A 23276-nucleotide genomic window follows, 5' to 3' on the forward strand; every position below is an offset into this window, starting at 1 on the left:
GTTAAAGTATAATATTTGTGAGTTTATCCCGACCTGAATGATCTAGCTTAAAAAAGAAAAACATTATACTAGGTGGCTGTTTTTTCTATTTTAGTTTTTACTTAGAAGATAAAATTGTCAAATTAGGATGAGGTTAATTCTCCCAGGTTCCTCCCCTAGTGCAGAGGAGGTGACAGCCAGGCAGATGCCAGGTGCTGCTTCATGGAAGTCTGTTCTTTATTTGGGTCTTTTCTTCGAAAATTTCAAGGAGTCTGACAGATATGCTTGTTGGAGGGTATAGCTAACTTTCCATTTCTCTGAGAGTTTCTCTAGTTTGCTTGATCTACAGCACTGAGGTCCTCTTGTTGCACCGAGTTCATTGAGGTGCACATTACCGTAACCCACTTTCCAGTATTATTATAGAGCGAGGCTCCTTGTAAATAACCCAGTTCCTCTTTTTTGCCTCCACTGTTTGGAAATTTTAAAACAGGGAAGTAACTCTCAGGTAAGCGGAATATTCTTACCTAAAATAAATTCTTATAAACTTACTCCACTAAAATAAATTATTGGGCCTTTATTGTTGTATTTCTTTATCAGGAAAATCACTATAATTTGCATGAGTCAGTTATATCCTATAATTAAGGAAGATGAAGGCCACAGTGATTGAAATTAAATTATATTTTTGATCTGAATTTTTAATCGTTATCTTTTTCCCGCCTTTCTGTTTTGCAGTTCTTCGTGCCATGAAGGAGGACAGTGAAAAAGTTCCGAGCTTGTTAACTGATTATATTCTGAAAGGTGAGTTTTATAATGGTATAGGTGCGATGGCCGGGAGGTTTGGATTAGTCAGTAAATACATCATCTTGCTAATACATTAGATAGTAACTTCCCAATGCACAACTTTCATTAATCTTGTTATGCAGGGTGAGGATTAGATACATGACTGACTTCTGTCAACATTATATATTACGGTTTTATAAAATTTAACTTTTATTTATTTGAGGTTTTGGGCTGGAAATAATCTCCATAGCTAAACTATAAACCTCGAGGGAGGTAGTAGAAGAAAATGAGTGAGATGGCGCCGTAATCATGCGGGTACCAGATGTTGGCAGGTTGGCACTGGGAAGTTTGAGAAGGGTGGTCTCTGTCATCTTGGGGACAGTGGAAAGGAGGAGGACAGATCATTAGTGAGGATGGATGAAGGAAGTCACATCTGTGAACAGTGCCAAAGAGAATACGAAAGGGACTGATGTAAGGCACAGGGAGGGTAGCGGGGAAATAAAAAGAATGGACTTTCATAAACCCAGGATAGTGAAAAACCAGCCACAAATCTTAAAGGCAAGATGAGGCTCACACAGGATGGGAATATTGATGAGGCAAAAGAAGAGTGAGAGGTTGAGTTACTTTGCTGAGGAAAGAGCAAAATTTGGATGATAAGGGATGGAAGAACTCTAGAAGCAAAATTAATACTTTTCAATGAAATATTTTTTAAAGTAGCAGGTATTCAGAGACCAGATTTGGAAAGCATCACAAAATGCATCTTGTAGTGTTTGATCAAATTTTGAAAGCAATCCTCTTTTAGTAACAGTCTTCTTTGGGTTCTTTCTCTTCTCCATTCAAGTTAGCTGAGCACAAGGAAGAGGAAGATTTCTGAGACATTAGAAATCTCACATGGACTTTTCTTAAACCATAGTGTCTTGAAAGGGGAACCTCAGTAGTATACTCAGGGTGCTCAAAGTGAATCACACGTTTCACTTTTAAGAGTCTTGATGCTGTAAGAGCTAAGAAGCATGAGCTAGCCATTAGTGGGTTAACACTGGGGTAGAACAGACTTGAGTTGACATCGTTTTTAAAAATAAGCTAGTTTTCTGATGGAGGATTTTCTCCCTATTAAATTCTGATTTTTTTTTTTTTTAATACCTGACATCTTTGTTTGCTTTTGTGTTGTGCTAGCATTGGTATGAAAGCTGGATTGTTCTGAGGTTTGTTCTTCTAGATGTGAAACAGGAATGAGATGAACATAAAGAACATGTCTTAAATTTTAATTATAGCGGGTCCCTATGGCTCTGTGAGGGCCAGAGAGATAGAATGAGCTTCTGAAGCATTCTCTAGCCATGTTAGCATTTAACTGCATGGAAGGATGTTATGACCCAGAGAACAGAGTCCTCTGGGGGAAAATGATTTTTAATTCTTTACTCTGAAAACCTAGGACTGTAATTGTGAACGTACCTATACCGCATGCCTTAGGGAAGCGCACCCATCTAATTCTGCTCCTCATGCTCGGGCCGCTGGCTCCTGTCTGTAAGCCCAGTTCTATCTATACTGTACCTGCTTCTGATGAGCTGTCTGTGTGCATGTGTTGTGGTTTCGTCTTGGCTTTGTATTGTGAGGACTGGGTGGAAAAGAAGCGAGGATTCAGACTACAGCAGAGACTGTAGTCAGAGAAAACGAAGACGGGAGTGTAATGCGGAGATGTATTTAAGTGTGTGGGAAGGTGGTGAAGTGGGGTCATTGAAAATGCTCTTTTCCACCCATCCTGAAAGTTCACAGCTGGTTAACTGTTCCTCCCCCTTGGGGGCCAGTAATAGGACACTTTGCCTGGGAGGGGGATATTGCTCAAGGGGGTAATACTCCTTCCCCTTTTTTGGCTAGTTTGTTGTTGTTTTAACAGATGAGTGTGGCTTGGCTGCCTAAATACACCATCTTAGTTTTAATGCAAACGTCAGAAGTGAAAGGAGGTAGAAAAGTGGTCTCATTTGGCCTGAGAAAGGGAGTAGGGTGGGCACTGTCTGTGCTAATTGAGCTTCTTCTTCTCACACCTGCTTAATGACCCCACTGCAGCCTGCCGCCACTGCCGCCTTGACGGTAGGACCCAAGGCTCATTCTGAAGTCATGTACGCGTGGCTGCTGCCGTGCTGATCCTAGTTAGGAATAAAAATGTGTGCAGAAACTTGCACCCTTCTTTGACTTCCCTAGGGAGCCTGTTTGCTGTGTCACAAGCCTCACAGTATAGGGCAAATGTTAGGGGCTTCCTTCTCCAAGTGGCACCCTAAAGAGACATGGCCTTTTGGTATCTCATTTCTGGGAAATTCTGTGTTGAGAACTCATCCTTGTTGGGTATAGCCTCTTAAAAACCTTTAAAAAATTGCTACTATCGATCTTTGCATTAACATTTGGTTCTCATTAATTTTTTAAATGTACATGTAGAATGTATGTTTTGTGTAAATGTATACAAAATACACATTTTTACCTAAAAGTTCTCTTTTCCTTCTAGTTCTGTGTCCTACATAGACCAGCAACTTTATCTACGGTGGGCTCCGAGCTAGATTTCCTACAGCATTATTCTGAAAGCTGGCTACCATTGCCTTCTTGCTATCGGAAACTCAGCACATTTGAACTTGGGTTTGATTTAGTATTAACAGATCTTGACTTCACTAATTCTTTATATTATAGAACCAACGGAAATAATAGGCACTATTTTCAATTCTAGAGATGGTTTTTGTTAAATCTACTAATAATTATGAACTGTTCTCTTAGTAGAGTAAGAGAGTAATATTAATTGTGCATGTGCAGTTATATTTCTCATGAACTGACAGGATGCCCATTTGTTTTTATGGCTTTCTAATCTAAAGTGCACTGATGAACTAGATTAAAGCCTTGGGAGAGTTATACTATAAATTCAGTGATGGCAAGAACCAACACTGATTTTTGTGAGAATTGTCAGTATAAATATTACCTACCAGTATTGTTCAGAGATTGAAACATAATAAACTTGGGCTGCTCTTGAAGAAGCAAAACCAGAATATGCATTACTTTGGCTTAATACTTAGTGAGCATTGGAAACTGTTGGTGATGATGGATTTTGTAGCTTGCTGCTTGTTGAACCATTGGTCAAATTTTAACCATTAAATTGCCATTCACTTTTAGAATCTTGTACTGTTTAACTTTTGATTTTCAAATGTTCTGCTTCAGGTGTCTGTGAAGAATTTGTACTTTAAAAGTTCATATCCTCTGAGGTGCTTGACAAAGTGTACACTGCAGAATTGCCCATTCTCATTACGGTGTCATATTTTATTCATGCCTGTGTGTTTTTCTTAAGTGTGAATTCTAGATACAGCTACTTATGGATTCATCAATATCATGAGGACTTTTGCTGGTTCCAATCAAATCAATGGCATTTAATAAATTTTTTAAGAAGTAAAAATATGTTTGAGAGCCTTATATTTGGGATTTTGTGTTGTATTTTTTTCCTTACAGTACGAGATTCTTTCCCTTAATTCCACACAGAGCCCATCGCTACAGTGTGTGAGCAGATGAAACCCTGATTGGTCCCAGAATGCTACGAAGGAGAAGAGGAGGAGTTTTTTTTTTTAAGAGTATGCTGAGCTGCTGTGGAGTGACAGAAGTCCTGCTCTTTTTCTGGGGCTGTGAGACATTTCAAACAAACAGCCATGCAGCCCCCTCCCATAGACGACATGAATGAAGTAAGTCTAAATGGGACCTGCTATAGGAAGCTTTCACAATTCTACCTGTGAGCAAACAGGGCTATACCTATTCCTCACTCCACTCAGCAACTGAGACGCTCTGACTGCAAAGGGCAGGGGCTCGGTTTGAAGTTTAATGCCTGCTTGGCGTTTCAGCCATCATCTCTAGGGGTATGAGAAACTTGAGATGGTTTCCTTATTTTATTAACGTTCTTATGTGGAACTTACTGGCCCTTTCCCCAGATACACACATACCCAGTAATATTAATAATTTAATTTGATGTGAATTTGTAAAAATGATGCCTTGTACTGAAGAAATGTAGCTTTAAAGGGTATATGATGTAGCAGAAAGTCCTTAGGGGATATATTTTTTTAAAGGAGATTCAACAGTGGTCTGTTTATAGCTCATTCTTAAATGGATGCTTCTAAAATGTATGAAAACATACCTATTTTTTCCCAGCAGCTCAAAGCCTCTTTGTAGTCAGGCTTCCTCTGCTTTTGCTTGGTAAAGTCTTTCTTCTTCAGCATTGAACTACCGTGGGGTTTCCCACCACAATCCTCCTGTGCGTAGCAAGTTAATTTTGATACTGGTTATGAGCACGTTTCTGACAGCAGGTAGGTTTCTTGTCTCCCTGAAAACAGCACCGCTATGCTGTTACTCTGGGAGACACTCATCTTTTTGCAAGGATTCCTTGGGAAGGGCCCGCCTAACGACAAAGGCCCGGGGACTTCTTGTGACACCAGAGGTTCACTGGACTAATTAATAACCTTAAAAGGACAATCTGTCTTTCGGATCCCAGAGATGGAATCTTTTTGGAAGTTACACTGTGTGATTTCAACTCACAATGTTTGTTTATTTCCTGCCAAGAATCAGGTTGCAGCTAATTCTCTTACAGCTTTGTGTGTTTTGGAGAAAACAAAAGCAAACTGTAGCACTGTGGTGCACTCCAAGTGCCATATATCTGGTTTATTCTTCAGGAAATTAGATTTGTTTTTCTTTTACAAGAGCACAACAGGAACCAAAGTAAAAGAGTAATAGATACAGCACTCAGGATAAATCATATCTTTAAAATAATAATAAAAAAATTTACACCTTGTCCTATATCCTGTTAGTATTTTCATAATATGGCCATGATTGAAAAAACAAAAAGCAAGCATCTACAATTTTTTTTGATAAAGACTTTTTATGCCAGGAATGGATTAATTATCAACAAAATTCATACTAATCAGGCTGATGTCAATCTATTTCGGTAACATATTAACAAATTTATTTTGGAAAAAGATAAAAATATTGCCCCTTGATAATAAATCTTTTTTTCCTTTGATGCAAACAGCTAGAACACCTTTTTCTTTTTCTTTTTGATATTCTAAGACAAAAAAATGGTTAATCTTCAGATTAATAAATTAGGTCATTATAATAATAAATTAATTTTTTTTAAAGTTCAGCAACCTCTGTCCAAGTATTTACAACAATACTTGAAAGTTCCTTTACAAAACAGAACACATTTTCTTTTCACATTAAGCATACTGGGTATCTGTGTCTTTCACAACAAGCATTTTTAAAAGAAAACTCAATGCACAAATGGGTTAATTAATATAAAAGTGCTAAGGGCTGTTTGAAAAGTTAACACTATAGTATACAGTCAGTTATATTTGAGGCATACATCAACAAACTTCCAGCTTATTGTGGACAATATTCCAGTAGTTGTTTCAAACCATTGTTTGAAAAAAAAAAAAAAAAATCCAGGAGCTGATTAGTGATGCAGATAAGAACTGCCATCAATGTCTCTGGCCAGTGAGCAAATTGAAAATCAACTGAAAGCAAATCCAAATGAGGAAGATTTTAATAAAGGAATACCCTTCTCCATAGCAGGTGCAATGCTGACTGCTCAAGGCGTGCGTGCACACACACACACACACACACATACATACTCACACACATCTTTCCAATTAAACTGCAGGTAGAATGAGATTTTGTGTTATTCAAAAAAATTTGTAAGTGATCAAAGCATTGATATGGAATGCCTGTTTATCTGCCTTTGTTCTGGTTAAAATCTCAAAAATACATTCAACAGGAAAACATAAATTGTATGTGTATAAATATATATGTATATATATATTATATACACATGCACACAAATACTTTTGTTTTTTGAAGCATAGTTACATAAATACTCCTATAATTGCTAAAGTTTAAAGAGGCATCATTTTTTTTGAGCTTCAACAAAGGTGCTTGAATAATATACAATTAAAATGAAGTAGTTTCTATTTTGTAGAATCAGTATATAATAAGGAAAAAGAATCCCCAAACAGTCTTTAAAAAAAGTTTCTTCTTAAGCTAGAGCTTCAACAAAAACTATGAACAACCAACAATATAACAGAACAAAGCAACAACAAACAGTGAAATATAGCCCCTGGAAATGCCTGGTGTTCGCCACCCTCTCCCTCCTTCCTGTCACGTTGTTGTAAGAAAAGCTCCAGTGCTCACATCAAGAAATGACTTAGATCTTGTTCATGTGCTGACTCTGCTAGGAACTGGCTGATTGGCTTGGAAGAAAATAAAAGCAGCAAAAAGTATAACTGTATATATCCTTAATAACCCGCTTTAGAGAAATGTTGCTATCGCATTTCTCTGGCTTCCTCACTGCCTACTGCAGTTGTGACTGTATAGAAAAGAAACTTGTGGCTTTAGACCTGGGATGGCTGTCAAAAGGTTCTGATGTGCTCGTCTGGTAGTTCTAAGGTGGTTATGGCAGCTGGGTCGCAAGGCCTTTTTTGTTTCCTGCTCATTCAGGCCTGAGCTTTGCAGCAACCAGTGCAGTCTTCAGAGCAATAGGAAAAAAAATATCCTCTGGGCCACTGAACTGCTTTTACGTTACCAGGTTTCTCCCCGAGCCAAGCTGACCAATTTTTCTTCCCGACACCACCCTCCCACCCATTTCCCCATCGAAACTCACTGTCCCCACCCCAAATATCTCTACAGCTATCTTACAGGCAAATATATCTTAGCAACTTTAAAAACTTTGGTTCTAAGAAAACACTTGGTCAGTTATCTTGAGGAAAAGTGGGAATGCTTGTTCTGCACATTGCTGTAGACAGAGCCCATCCCAGTAAGGTCTTAGCGCTGTACATCAAGTCACAATCCAATACAATCCACTAAGCAAGTGCACAAATTCTAGTTTACTTTTTTGAGCAGATTGAGTCATCTTCTGTCTTTTGAAACCGCAACTGAGTTGCCTTTCTTCACACTGTCTGGTAGAAATTGTCTGCCTGTAGATGGTTCTGTTTTTGCATGCTGTAGAAGCCACTGAATCTTGCATCTGGTTCTGCAATTCTTAGCATTCTCTGGGAACTGTCCACCTGGACTCTGGTTCCTTTCTTGCAGTCCACAGATACTAGCTGATTATTTAAAGAAGAAGGCTATTTAATGAGAGGAGGAATAAAACCACAAAGAATTAGCTGCTTTACATTATTGCAAATGAACAGAAATTTAGTACCTAACTCAGGTGAGATAATAGTTTCACAATTCATTGACAGACTGTATGCAAAGTATCACATTCTGTTCTAGTACCAACTATACTTTTATGAAGGACACTGACAAACTGTATTTAAAGGTGAAATGTCAAAAAACTATGTCAAATAGGAAGATAAAAGAACTGAAAAAAAAAAAAAGACTGGTGAAATGATTTCAAATCCTTGAAGTGCAGACCTGTGTTTAAAGGGGATTGAAGAATGAGTGGAAGGTAGGCAGATTTGAAAAACAAAGGGATGATTTCTAATCACTCAGACTGCGGAACACCATCACAGGCTGGGCCAGCCCGTGTGTTTCTAGTCATTCCATACACTTTATGAGTGGGTCTGTTTCCCAGCTTTGGACATTGGCAACTGTATCCTGACCCAGTATAGAGGCTGTGCCCGATGCACATTTATTCAAAGGAAAATCGGAGGCAGGATAACCGCAGGACAGAATTTTTACTTGGAAGGGTTAACCAGATGGTAAATTATATTACATAATTGTTCAGGCTGTTTCCAATTCTTAAGGTTGTATGATTAAAATAAACCAACTCAAGGCAAAAGGCAGAATCAGAGTTGGAAGGGATTATGATTTATTTCCCTTAATACAGGTTTTTCTTATCTTTCAAAATAGGCAGATTTTAGAGGCCCTTTACCATTTGTACTGAAAACAAATATATATATTTTCTCCCGCAATATGAAATCTGCCTCTCCCTACCTTGTCTACTATTACTTTCCACCACCTCTTCATCTTTTGTGACCTTTCCACTTGGTGCTTGCCTTTGATGCATTGACCTGTCCTTTTGCCTTCTGTATACCCTCATGATCTTCCAGCGTTCTCCTGAGTATTATCTCCCTCCCTTTGTGACTTCTTTTCCCTCCCAATTCTAAGTTGACTGATGACTGATAAATGCCAGGTGATCAAGTTTAATGTCTAATATAAAGAATGATTTAGGAATAAATCCAGAGGTATTTGTTCATTTGAAAACTTGAGAGTACCTCCAGAAAACTGGATCCATGTAAGGTCAGGATTCATTAACCAATGGATAAAATTCACCTTGTGGTAAGTCCAACCCTGGGCAAGTACTATATATTTGATTCATACTATAGCCTGGTATGGATTTGAGGCTATGAATAGCAAAGTAAAAATTTCACTGGTTAAGACACAAGGTTTCAAGCAATTTCAATATAAGTGTAAGTTTTCCTAGATTCATCATTCAAGAGATTTTTTCAAGACAGTACCTTAGTTGGTGTTCGATACCAGCAAAGCAGTGGTATCCACTGTTTCTTCTGATTGATGAACAGGAATGCTATTATAATAGACAGGCATATAATTATGGGAACCACAACTGAAGCAATGGAGTCCAGTGAAGAATCTTCACTTGGGTGCAGTCTGTTATCTCTGTAATCTACCTGGAGGTGACCCATATCTAGGAAAAAAAAATTATAAGCATTTATTACCTAAACCGGAATTGTTCAGGATTATTTTAATGACATTGCAAATAGAGATTGGCAACTTGGTTTTATTGCTTCTCAGTTTTTTCAGGCTAAAAATGTGATTAAAATCTAATTTTGATCCAAAGAGCTCTTAGTAGAGGGCAGAGCGCTTAGGGATGAATGTTAAAAAAAAAAAGGCCGGGCGCGGTGGCTCAAGCCTGTAATCCCAGCACTTTGGGAGGCCGAGACGGGCGGATCACGAGGTCAGGAGATTGAGACCATCCTGGCTAACACAGTGAAACCTCGTCTCTACTAAAAAATACAAAGAACTAGCCGGGCGAGGTGGCGGGCGCCTGCAGTCCCAGCTACTCGGGAGGCTGAGGCAGGAGAATGGCCTAAACCCGGGAGGCGGAGCTTGCAGTGAGCTGAGATCCGGCCACTGCACTCCAGCCGAGGCGACAAAGCGAGACTCCGTCTCAAAAAAAAAAAAAAAAAAATCAAAGTGACAATCTTAATAATTGGGTAAGATGATGCCAGCTCTAGCTAATCAAGAAAATAAGAAGGTGCTTAGGTAGATTTTGAAAAAGTGAAGTAGACCATTAAAATATTTTGATTACTATTAACATATATGGTCTTCTCAGATTTTGAAGGAGAAACATTAGCTGATCTCCTTGCTTACTGGCAAACGGGACTAGAACAAAGTATATTCTCTTACCTACTAGTGTAATAACTAAGACTAATTAGATCAAAACTAATCAGAATCAGGAGGTTGGTCTTTTGGTTGATACTCTGGTTCACTGAACTCTAAGCAATATTGTCTTACTTTTCATAAACTTGTTGAATATCTTGCTTAGGCGTATTAGACAGTTTTTCTGCCTTAATGAATTATATTGCATAGGTGACTACATTTAGTTTTGCACTTATGAATGACGACCTTTATGTTCTTTTAAAGTATTTTACAATGTATGTTGCAGACAGAAATAAGGTTAAATATATACCAGTAGGGGGCACTCCCTAAAGTTTCCTTATTTTTATTCTATTTTGAAATCACTGTAGTCAGGTTTTCTAAATGCATTAACAATCAATTTAGTGAAAGACACATGACACACAATGCCGAAAGGAGTTACTCTCAAATTGTTCTGGAAATTCAGCTCATGAAGTGACAGAGCTTTGTGGTATGTAAGACTGTGGTTTAAAACTCAGATTTTAAATGATACATGCTTCTGTGTGTGTTCTGGAGGGGTGGTGGGAGCAGGGAGGAATGGGAGGTAGAAAACATTCCTAATCATTTTAGCCGGTGCAGATGGCAGTAAAGCTTTATAGAAACATATTTATCAGCATCAAGAAAAATGTCAAAGATAAGAGTAACATTTTATTGATGAATTCAGATTTTAAATACACAACGAATAAAAGAATGAATTTTACTTTCCCATATTCCAAGTGAAATAGAAAGAAGTTTTAGGAATATGTGTCATACAAGAAGAGTAAGATATAAATTAAGGAAGGTCTCGGTGAAAGAAAAATGAAGCTGCAAGTGAGGTCTGTTTACAAAATTCAGTCTTCCGGTGCCGTTTCTGTTCTAAAACCAAGCCCTAAAAGTTAGCTTTGAGCTTTGTAGCAGCCAAAGCCAAAAATGGAAACAACTATCAGTCTTTAATAGGATTCACAGTGTCTTCTAGGTTAAAACAAATCAGTTGCCTAGGAGAAGTATACATTTTCTTGCTATTGACGCATGAGAAAATTTCTCTTCAGGGGCTTTATAACATAGATACTATGCAATGCACAGGTCTTCAACATACTATAAGTATGGCTATACTTATGACCGAAGTCTAGCCTCTAGAACAGGGCCTGGCATACAGCAGGCACTAATATTTATTGACTGAGTGAATGTAAGCATAATGCTAAAGCACATTCAGTCAGAACAATTTTACAGAGAGCCAAAAACACTAGGCCCAGGAAACTGGCTTTCTGGTCATCTGGCTTGATCCAAGCATAACGTTTAGAATATCTAGAGTCACAGACAAGTAATCTCTCAAGCAATGAATATTGCTTCTTCCAAAAGAAATACAAAAATTATATAGCAATGATTTGGAAAATATGGTTGGAGTAGACAGGAGGCAGTACTGAGTCACGGCCAAGAGCTAGTTTATATTACTGATCAAGAAGAGGTCTACTTTTATATAAAGAAAAGGAAATATTAACAGCTATTGGGAGACAAAATAACATCTTTATTGCACACAAACTGAAAGGATAGAGCAAGAAAAAAAGGCACGGAGTAAACCTGGTGACTGGAAAAATCAACACAGGTAATTAACTCGCATGAAGTGAAAACTGCCCAGAAGTAGACGGTAACCTAATGTACAAATGCTCAGTGCAGAATCTACAAGAGACAGTGACTAATTCCTGATTACTCTCCTTATAAAGTGTATATATACATACATTTGAGAGATGGCTTAGAAGTTCCAGATACGAAGCTCTTATGACTAGGAACATATTTATTTCCATCATTACAAAGTCTCTAAGCAAGGAGGGCCAGTTACCTGCTGACTTATTATATCAATGTGTGGTGTAAATATGTTTCAGCCAAGCAGGTCTGCCCGGGAACAGTTATCTGAATTTACTTCAGCAAGTCATTTAAAAAGTTACAGGAAATTTTAAAAATTAGAAAAAAGCCAAAATAGACCACATAGAAAACTGACAGATCTCAGCTGCCTTCAATGCTTACCTCTAGGGAGATGGACGATATCATTTTCGCTAGGCGTGGGCCACAGGGGAACCTCCAAGTCAACCTCTCCTCGATGGTTTGTCTTCTCAATGGGTATATTGGTTGGTTCTGGGACATACATTTCTAAAAGAAGGGAACATTTTTCATAAGAGATGATGAAGCTGCTGTATTGTTGGCTTTTGTATTCTCAATCCAAATGGTGCACTCAATTCAAGCCCACATTTCCTGGGACGTGAAAGATGCAGTTTCTGCCATTTACATCATTCATGCTAGAGAATCACAAGCTTTGCAGTGAAAAGGAACGCGTCTTGTAACATTTAAAAGACAAAAGAATTCTCTACTCCACCAGGGTCAAAAACTGCTTTTTCACGTTCAAATGGTGTTGGTTTTATAACTTTATGGAAACTGAAGGGGACTAGCTGAAGTGGAATTCTTTCTTTTTTTTTTTTTTTCTTGAGACGGAGTCTTACTCTGTTGCTCAGGCTGAAGTGCAGTAGCGCGATCTCAGCTCACTGCAAGCTCCGCCTCCCGGGTTCACGCCATTCTCCTGCCTCAGGCTCCCGAGTAGCTGGGACTACAGGTGCCCGCCACCACGCCCAGCTAATTTTTTGTATTTTTAGTAGAGACGAGGTTTCACCACGTTAGCCAGGATGGTCTCAATTTCCTGACCTTGTGATCCACCCGCCTCGGCCTCCGAACGTGCTGGGAGTACAGGCGTGAGCCACCGCGCCCGGCGGAAATTATTTCTTTTACTTTCCAGCAGCTAATAAATGTTGGTAAATGTTGGTGTTTAATAGCTGCTGCTCTTTAATATAGGGGTGTTGAATAACTTACACAAAATATGTTAGCAAAACTCGAAAAAGTTAACGCATTGTCCACTTCTTATGGACTTCTTGGCCATTTCCTCTCCTCTCTCTTCCCCTACATGGGAACAGACTGTGGAGACCTCATAAGTCTCAGATGTCCATTATGTTACCACTAGAACCATTTAGATTAGAAACTGATCTTCGGTAAATATATTTACATTTTCCAGTTTGACCAGATAGGTATTACACTACAACAGAAAACAAACTGAGAAGAATATTATTTATCTCAAATATCAGGTCTTTTTTCAAAAAAAAAAAAAAAAAATCAGAGCTTTTCTCAGCTCCTACAAATATTTCTTTATATTTATACTTTATCCAGCTGATGACAACTAGCCCCACATTTTAAAGCAATTCATTCTTAAGAACCTGTTTTCAAAATGTGACAATAAAAGTTTGTGTCATGCACGTATTTCCTGTCGGCCAGATCCTGCCATATTATTCACTGATTTTTACAAAGCAATTACTCAACACGTAGCATCCTAAATACTCACCATTGCCTAATTTAGACCAACATAAAATATACAGTATATAAATTAAAACAGGATTAATCATCCCCTCTGCTAGAGTGATTGTTTTCAAAGTTACCAGGCTTCTGAGAAGTAAACCTTAAGATGACTTTGAGAGAAGAGGCAAGTGACAGAGAAGAGAGTACTTGCCAAGGTTCCCCCATGAGTTAACTAAGTACCCAGCCAGGGAAAGAAACCCAGAGAGGTTAAGTTCAATCGCTCAAACGCATCTAGTAAGTGGTAGAGCGGGGATTCAAATGCAGTTCTGTGATTCCAAAGCCCAAGTTTTCTTGCTGCCTCCAAGAATAGTCTTCTGCTTTCTTAGTTATATTATAAAGCCTTTAGACATAAAAAGAACTGGGAACAATTATAGTTTCCACAGGTTCAGTGCATCCCTGCAAACTCAAGAATTAAAAATAGAAGTTACTGAAAGTATTACCATTTGCAGGCGCAGGGGCCTAAGCACAAACCACTGACTCTCAAATTTTTAAAAATCATATCAGAATTACCCAAAGAGCTTAGAAAATGTGCTGACTCTCCCAGGTCCTGATTCAGTAGGTTTAGACTAGGTGACTCTGGGAGGTGTGTGTAGGGGGATGGTATTTAATCCATCCACTGAAAAGCTCTCATATGTGGTATGAATTTCCTGGGTGAATATGGGCAGAAAAGCCACGTCGCCATTTACTTGACACCTTTCAATGTCACACACCCTTCTGTCCCTCCCCTGCCTAGTCCAGGGCTTCACACTGAGCCTTCCTATGACAACAGGGGCCGAACTGCCACTGGTTTCTGAGGCCTCAGTGTAAAGGGCGAACTTGACACTGATTCCACCAAACCTGTGAATGTCAATGGCTAAGTAGTCAAAGCTTCTGCAGAGGCCCCAGAGCTGGGACTGATGGAATTCCACCTCAGGCTTTTTCCTGAGTGAGAGCAGTAGAGAAGTAACTTTGGAATTATTTTGCCTTGACCGTGCATATGGATAGATTTCAGGTGAAACTCCACCAAGCTGAGGCATGACAGTGAGTCCTCTTCCCACAGGGGCTCTACTTGGAAACAGCAGGGAAAGTTAGAAGGCTCTATGGTGAAGGAGGATGTCTCCTTCAGTGATTAATTGTATTACCATTTGTTCAACAGATATTTCCTGAGCACTTCCTACATGGCAGGCATTGGTTTTGGGCATACAGTTTTGAGTGAGACCAATCCTGGCCCCCATGGGTCTCTCCTGATGAGTGATGCCTGACAGCTACTTCTTACTTCCAGCAGCTCATAAGCTGTCCTGTGTATTAGCTCACTCCACCACTCAGTTCACCTCTGATTAAAATCCACCCACACCTCCTTCTTTATCACAAAACACTCACAGCTCCCAGTTCACAGTCCTCAAGTCCAAGGGAAGAGAGTCATTTCCCTTTAATTTGAACATAAAAGGGAAGCTGCCTCTGAGCAGTTTTGCCAAAAAGAACAATTCTTTAGTTAAAAAACTGCTTGTTGAAACAAAAAGAAGTGGGAATGCTATTTGCTTCCACGCCTAGACCCAGGCCTTCTTCCATGGCTAAAGACCGCCTTCAACCCAAGACTCTAAAATAGAACCCTTCTGGTATTTACTACAAGAGCCCTTTATAGCTGTTGGCATAGCAGATGGACAGTGCCAGGGCGACTTACAAAAAGCTACATCCAGCCCTGCCAGAAAGATCATGGGCACATGGTCACAATCACGCCTGTGCTCATACTTGATCTGAGCCTTGGAGGAACTCAAGATAATTTACTGGGGATATATTTTACTTTCGGAGGCATCTGGTCATCTGTTAAGAGCTGCCTTCCTTAAAAATGTCCTCTTCTGGAATATGGGGCGAGGTGGCTGGTGCTCACAAGCTGAGGTCCGCATTTTTTTGGGAGATGGAACCTGAGGTCAATTTAGGAACAGGGGTCTCATCCTCTGATAACCAGCTGCATGACTTTGGATAACACTCTTAACTTTCCTGAACCTCAGTTTCTTCTGTAAAATGAGACAGGTGCTAATCACCTAACAGCTCATAGGTTCTGTACGCATATCCAAATATGGTGAAGGTGGACAGTGTTTTGTAAAGAAAGAGGATATTCAGAATGTCTAAAGGACAAAGCAAGGTTCTTGCTGGACAGACTGGGAAGTGCTCCCTCCCACACCATCATTTCTGAGATGGTATAATCCTCACAACATTTCTGGGAGGTGGCATGTGCTATCCAGATGAGAAATGGAAGCCTGAAACTTTGGTGATGAGTCTTGACTAAGATCACACAATGAACCAATGCAAGAATGGGACAGGAATGCAGCCTTCCTGGCAGCCCATACTGGATCAAATAGAAGGTGGCACAAGCTCAACTGATTGCAATATTGCTTAAAGATGGAAAAATGTTTCATCAGGAATACAGCAGATGCAGAAAGGAGAGTTAATCAACAGAAATTAAATTTCAACCCAACAGTAAATCTTAACTGAGAAGTCACTGGAGAAATCTCTAATGATGAACAAGGATGTTAGCAGTATCTGTACTCTCTCTTATGAAACTCACAAACCAAGGAGAATGAATCTACCTCTATTTCTACCACCACTACCTGAATTTGGGTCCTTATTATCACACCTAGGACATTTGCAGTACATGTTACAGCTGTCCTGGCCTCTGGTATCTCTCTGCTTTAGTCATTCCTGCACACCACCCCATTACACAAAGGTTACCCCAAAACACCTTTGTGATCATGTCATTCAGCTGCTCAAAAATAAACCTTCCCATTCCCTATGAAGAACAAAATCTATACTCTTCATTTGATAATTAAGGCCTGAAAAATCCTGGCCAAGCTAGTGTTTCTGTCCTTACCTACTGCTACTAGAACTCACTGCTCTAGGGGCATTGGCCTTGACCTTAGAGGCACCGGCCTTGACTTTTCCCATCTCAGGTCTTGGTCAGGTTATCCTCTTCACTCCAATGAAGAGAGCACATCTGTCCTTTAAAATCTAGCTCACGTCCTTTCTCTGTGAAACCCTCCAAGGACACTCAACTTCATAGTCCATCTTAGTCATGAACTTTGCATGGTCTGCATGAGAGTTGCATGACCGTAACTCCCAATGGGAGAGGTGAATCCAATTCACCTCTCCCATTCTGTTTTGAAACCACTCTGATTAGACTTTGCCTCCACCACTGTACTTCTGTGAAGTTCATTACAGCAGTGCTAAATGCACAAGTCAGTTCCCACATTGCATCTTACTTGGCTAACAGTGGCGCTTGATTCAGCTGTTTACTCTTTCCTACCAGAAACCCTTTCTCCACCTGGCTTCCATGTCACTGACCCTCTTGGCTTCCTCCTTTATTCCTGGTGCTCCTTCTCTATTTATTTTGCTAGGCCCTCTGCACCTGCTCAATCTCCAAAAGTTAGAAGGTCTCAGGGCTCAGTCCTGCGCTCTCTTTTCTTTTCTATTTATTCTTACTCTTGGGTCATCTCATCTAGTCTCAAGGCTTAAAAACCTTGAGACTAGAAACCAACTATGGTTGACAACTTTCAAATTTGTAGATCTACTTTCAATCTCTTTCCTGAACCCCAGATTAGATATTGTCTATTCATTATCTCCACTTTGATGCTGAGTATTTCAAGCTAAAAATGCCCCAAACCAAAATGTCGTAGTCATCCTTGGCTCCTCTCCCACTCACTCCCCACATATATTCAAATCCTACTGATGCGACTGATATGGCATAGTCAGAACCTGCCCACTTCTCCCCACCTCCACGGCTACCACCCTGTTCAAGTCACTGTCATTTCTCACTTGGATTCTTAAAAAAGCCTCAAAGTTGATCTCTCTGCTTTCACTCTTGACCTCCATGCCCCACAGTCTATGTTCAACCCAGCACCAGAGAAATCCCATTCAAAGGTAAGTCAGATGCTGTCGCTCCCTGCTCCAAACCTTCCAAGGTTTCATCTCACTCAATACAATCCTGCACTCATCTGTGAGAGCCTTTATGTCTGGCCATGGCTGCCTCTCTGCCCCACTTCTTACCTCCTCCTTGCTCACTGAGTTACCTCCACACAGCTCCTCCTGAACATGCACCTTGAACATGCACAGCATGTTCCCACTCCAGGGCCCTGGCCCTGGCTACACCCAAAGGTTCTGCCTCTTCCCCATGAGAACTGCAATTCTGGGTCTCTTCATTAAATCTCATCTTGTTGGTAAGGTACTCCCTGACCATTCTACATAATACAAAACAACCTGCCTGCCCCACTTCTCCCCAGCCTCTTTGTCTTGCTATGCCTTTCTCCAGAGCCTGATCCCCATCTTGGTGGCTGCCTAGTTACTGTTTACCTGTTTGCTGCCTGGTTTCTCCCTACTACAATGTAAGCTACGTGTGCACTGCTATTTGGTCACTGCCGTGTCCTCAGTGCCTAGAACAGTGCTTGGCACATAAAAGGCATTAAATGACTCTTCGTGAAATAAATAAGGTCAAGTTTCATCATTTATATCATTAAAAGCCTATTACTGGGGAAATTGGTATGAAACTTGTGAAACATAGGTGAATATATACTAGATAAAATAATTCCAGTGGAAAACCACATATTTTTTCTTATTCTCATTTAAAACACTTAAGACTTTCCTTTTTTGCATACACACACCAAGTGTGTATGGAAAACTATCAAGAGAACCCAACTGAAGGCTCTGAAAAATGGTTCCACCCCCTTACCTGGCAGAACATCCTATCCTTTTTAGGAGATAAATGGACATTTTTAGAAATGCTCAATTGGGGATAGTTTGCACAACGCCTAAACAAAAGGCCAACATGTGCAGAGCTCACTTAAACTCTCTGGGTTTAACAACTGCCCTCTCTTACAACTGCATAGTACAGATGCACTTCTGAATTGGCATGCTTCCCAGCTCCCTGTATTGAACAGAACAAGGTTCTCTAATATAATGCTGTGAGAAAACATGAGAATCGAGGTAAGACAGAAAAGCTCTTGACTCGCTCAGGACCTCAATGAAGTCTTAGAGTGAGCCTTCACTTGGGTCTGTGTGGTCTATACTATCTGGGAAATCTGTGTGTCTAGGGGTTCAGTCCCCATGGAGAGGGCTCAGGTCTTACACTTCTGGGATTAGACGGAGGGGAAAGAGGAATAGTTTTGGCAGGAGGTGCAGACATGGAAACTAAGAGAAGGGCTAGGGGAGGCTCTGGGCAGCTGAGAAGGACTTAGGTTTGAAACTATGAGATGGATAATGCAGCAGACATGAAGAGTGGGGCGTGGGGAAAGATGCAGGTGCAGGGATTCAAAACAGCCAGCTGGGATATGCTCAGGGGTTGCGTTATGTGTGGAAAGAGATGGGAGGTTCAGCTGAGGGCTTGGGAGAGGGCTGCATGGATAATATGGGTACTGGCTGGAACTGATGAACTAAAAAAAGAATGAACCAGAACTACATTCTTTAAATGCAGGTCTTCCGCTTTGGTTCTAATATATTTTCACAGTGTAATGGCTCTTAAGCATCTTCCCTTCTGGGTCCCATCTTGGACCACCTTCTCTAGGCTAGTCCAACACTGCACTAAAACTGTGCTACTCTGATAGGGCAGGTGTCATTAATGGGTTTGGTTATACTAAAGTTTAGAGAATGCAAATGAGAAGAAAAGAACCAGAGCAATTCTGGCATGGAACCAAAATCTGCCCCTCATCTGGATGGTCATGGTTTTCCAAGTTACCCATAGGGTCTTTGGGTGGGAAGCGCTAACTGGGCCTGACACGCTACTTGGGCCATGCGAACTAATGAAAGAGGAAGCAGGTCGAGCTCTGCTTTGATTTCATCTTAAATCAACATTACAGCTTGACAAATGGAAGGATGGTGGCTTAGATACCTGGACACATTGGGCAGCAACTTCCTTCCACGTTGATGGGCTCAACACAGGGCAGAGGGGGGCAGCTGACGGTCGAGCAGAGGGTCTGGCCCTGCAGGCAGTAGCAGTGGGTGCAGCTGTCAAGGTCCCACCGCTCCTCGTCGGCATAGGCCTTCCCACTGAAGTGGCACACCACCTTCTTTGGAATTGTGTCTTCTAGTGAAAAGAACAGCACATGGTGGAGTCGCTGATGTGACAATGCACACGATCTTATTACATGTGAGAGATCAAGGGAATAGCTTTGTATAATCACAGTATGCCTTGGGATTTCTGGAATTCGGTGAAACTTTTGTTTCCCTAGTCTTTCATTTTTCTTAGGAGGACCCCCTCAGGGCTCTCATCTTGTGGCCACTGAGGCCAGCACAGGGTGGTCACTACAACAACCGGCAGGCAATGGTACCCGTTAGATAAGTGTCCTTAGACTGTCATCTAGAAAGAGATAAAGAGATTGATAAAAAGTCCAGCTGAGTTTATTTACAGAGATGGATTCAAGAAGTTCCTGTTTTGTAAACAATACAGGGGAATGGTAAGGAGTGATAATGGCAACATCACAGGGAACTAGCAGGTTTCCTCTGCAACCCTTGAGTGGGAGTCGGCACCGAGACAACCACTTCCTTCGTTTTCCAGGGATGCCGCATAGATTTCTCTCATCACAAGGGCATTTCTACTTTAAAACCAGCTTCATTTCATTGCAATCCGTTTTTTCCCCCAGAAAACTGTGGTTTTTGAGAAAAAAAAAGAGCTATTTGTCTATACAGTATATACAGGGATTTACAGTTTAAATATTCTGCTCCTTCTTCCCATTGTCCCTTGTCACACTCATTTCCTCCCTCTTCCAACCTTCTCCTTGAAGGTTCCTTTCTCTGGGACTCACCGCCTTTTTCTGGTGTACCTGAACTTACTGACTCCCTAGTGGCCACATTTCACACACAGAAATTTCCCTCTAGCACACAATAATGTGGTTCAGAGTGAGGCCCCAAGAACCAGCACATCCAGCAGCAAAGCAGAGATGGGGCAAATCGAAACCCGGTGGCGGGGGTGTGAGCGCGAGACTGATAACTAGATGACACCTACTGATCCAGGGACATTTTATGTTCAGATTCTAAAAGCAGCGCCACTCACCATTCGTCACTTAAGCAAGAAAAACTACAAAGGCATCTAGAAGGAAAGTTCCTTAGGAAGGCAGTCATCCCCAGGGCCCAGGGTTCTTCCTGGAAAGCATCTGGGAAGCTCTTGAAGGGTCAGAGTTCATTGAATAGACACAAGAAACAGAACCCAGCACATCTCAGGGCACAGTGAGAAGCCCACATCAGGAGCCCCATTTTCTCTGAGCCGCCCCAAGCTTTGCAGCAAGTGCTCTAAGGCAGCTGGAAGTGGCTCTCTCTGAAGACCCAGTCCGTGCTTCAGACTGAGCTTTTCCAGAGGAAGGTCACAGAGAGAAATGCGCACAGATCTGTGGTCTCTACGTTTTCTTCTTACCAATTACAATTGTCCCTTGGTACCCTTGGGAGACTGGTTCTAGGACCCCCATGAATACCAAAATCCAAAGACGCTCATGTCCCAAGTCCCTTATACAAAATAGGGTAGCATTTGTTTATACCTACTCACATCCACCCACATACTTTAGGCCATCTCTACTCAAGCATATGCACCTTTATAAATGGCACTAATAATGGCCTAATATTGTAAAATCTTTACTCCATAGATATAAATCTCAATCCATTGGCGAGTGTTAGAAGCAAGCCCAAAGAAGAAACTGAGATCGAGTGTCAAGTGCCTCATCTCTTATGTTCTCAACAACTTCTATCATTTTTCTCATTACTGCTGGCTACAGTTCAACAAGGGACATTAAGTCAAGTAATCATGGAAAGTTCTAGTTGTAATTAGAGATCAATCTTTCAGTATCTATTAAAAAATGCACTTCCCGATGTTTGTAGAGGCTGCACAGAAATCTTCTGGCACACTAATTATTAGGCTAAAAACTCATTTGGAGACTTTCAAAAGAAACTCATGACAGACGTTCTTGATAATATGGAATCCTTAAAGGAGGCAGCTTCACTAAGGTATCTAAAATGCACATGTCAAATTGGCTGAACAAAATCATCCAATGAGCCTAATTTAAGTAGTACTCTGACTTCCAGCCAACACACTGCATTGAGGACATTAGTTTTGGCCATCAAATTTAGAGTTTATTTTGCTGAGAATTCTTTATGAAAGGAAGCAACGTTTCATTAAGCAGTATCACTGATTATATTTTATATGAACCTTGGTCCATACAATGGAGTATCACTGAATAAAATTTGAGTAACAGTATTACTGTACAAAGAAATCAGACGGAAGGTGAAACTTCTCATCCTATCTTGTCCATAACTCTTCTGACTCAAGGTCAAGCAGTGGTCTATACTGTCTATATTATTATTTTTTTCCTTCCTTCCTTGCTTCCTTCTTTCCTTCCTTCCTCCCTCCCTCCTTCCCTTCTCCCTCCCTTCCTCTTCCCTCCCTCCTTCCTTCCCTCCTCCTCCCTCCCTCCTTCCTTTTCTCCTTTTTTCCTTCCTTCTCCCTCCTTCCTTTCCCCTCCATCCTTCCTTCCTTTTCTCCTTCCTGCCCCACCCTCATCTCCTTTCCCTGTTTCTCCCTTCCTTCCCACTCTCTCCTTCCTTCCTTCCTTCTTCCCTCCTTTCCCCTCCCTCCTTCCTTTTCCCTCTCTCCTTCCCCCTCCCTCACCTATCTACATTCCTTCCTTCTCCCTCCATCCTTTTTTTTTTTTTTTTTTTTGAGACGGAGTCTCGCTCTGTCGCCCAGGCTGGAGTGCAGTGGCCGGATCTCAGCTCACTGCAAGCTCCGCCTCCCGGGTTTACGCCATTCTCCTGCCTCAGCCTCCTGAGTAGCTGGGACCACAGGCGCCCGCCACCTCACCCGGCTAGTTTTTTGTATTTTTTTAGTAGAGACGGGGTTTCACCGTGTTAGCCAGGATGGTCTCGATCTCCTGACCTCATGATCCGCCCGTCTCGGCCTCCCAAAGTGCTGGGATTACAGGCTTGAGCCACCGCGCCCGGCCCTCCATCCTTTCTTCTCTCCTTTTCACCCTCCCTCCCTCCATCCTTCCTTCTCTCCTTTTTACCTTCCTTCCCTCCATCCTTCCTTCTCTCCTTTTTACCTTCCCTCCCTCCCTTCCTTCCCTCCTGTCTTCCTTCCTTCCCTCTTTCCCTCTCTCCTTCATTCCTTCTTTCCTTCCTTCCCTTCCTCTCTCCACACACATGAGAATAATGATGGGAAGAACTGAGACTGAGCCTGGACCTAAAGCACCTGGCCATGACGTGTGGTGTTTTCCGAATGATACTGACCTATGTAGAATAATTTCAACTGATGTATCAAAACCACAGAAGAAATATCAAAGATCAAATGCTGAGCTACAGCATAATACAGGGTTTATGTCAATACTCATTCAGCAGCTGTATGAGATCACTGTCTAAAAGAATATTTATAAAATGATATATGAGAAAGAACAATCACTCTGAATGCCTTGGAGGCAATGGGAAAACCAGTAACTTTTCTTTTTCTCAAGAGACAGGGTCTCACTCTGTTGCCCAGGCTGGAGTGTAGTGGTGCAATCATAGCTCTTTGAACTTCTGGGCTTGAGCGATCCTCCTGCTTTAGCCTCCTGAGTAGTTAGGACTACTGGTGTGCACCACTATGCCTGGATAAATGTTAGGTTTTTTTTTTTTTTTTTTTTTTTTTGTGGAGTTTTCCTTTTGTTTCCTGTTATTTAATGGACTTTTTTTTTTTTTTTTGTTTTTTTTTTTGTGGAGATGGAGTCTCACTGTGTTGCCCAGGCTGGTCTTGAACTCCTGGCCTCAAGCCATCTACCTGCCTT

General features: G+C 41.0%; 2 protein-coding genes across 2 annotated transcripts in view; one reads left to right on the forward strand and one right to left on the reverse strand.

Annotated features, from left to right (window-relative positions):
• The window catches only part of FEZ2 (fasciculation and elongation protein zeta 2 (zygin II)), a 44258-nt gene extending 39269 nt beyond the window's left edge, over window positions 1–4989 (forward strand). Inside the window, exons 7-9 of the mRNA XM_011935980.1 lie at window positions 712–777; window positions 4267–4384; window positions 4927–4989. Of these exons, the coding sequence (XP_011791370.1) occupies window positions 712–777; window positions 4267–4304 (104 nt within the window). The 3' untranslated portion in view covers window positions 4305–4384; window positions 4927–4989. The remainder of the gene's footprint in view (window positions 1–711; window positions 778–4266; window positions 4385–4926) is intronic.
• Window positions 4990–5296: 307 nt separating this feature from the next.
• Window positions 5297–23276, reverse strand: part of CRIM1 (cysteine rich transmembrane BMP regulator 1 (chordin-like)) — a 197723-nt gene continuing 179743 nt past the window's right edge. Inside the window, exons 14-17 of the mRNA XM_011935981.1 lie at window positions 19364–19558; window positions 12139–12261; window positions 9219–9406; window positions 5297–7883 (exon numbers count right to left, since the gene is read on the reverse strand). Of these exons, the coding sequence (XP_011791371.1) occupies window positions 7707–7883; window positions 9219–9406; window positions 12139–12261; window positions 19364–19558 (683 nt within the window). The 3' untranslated portion in view covers window positions 5297–7706. The remainder of the gene's footprint in view (window positions 7884–9218; window positions 9407–12138; window positions 12262–19363; window positions 19559–23276) is intronic.

This window comes from Colobus angolensis, unplaced genomic scaffold, assembly GCF_000951035.1.
Source record: "Colobus angolensis palliatus isolate OR3802 unplaced genomic scaffold, Cang.pa_1.0 Scaffold15, whole genome shotgun sequence".
NCBI classification, from domain to species: Eukaryota; Metazoa; Chordata; class Mammalia; order Primates; family Cercopithecidae; genus Colobus; species Colobus angolensis.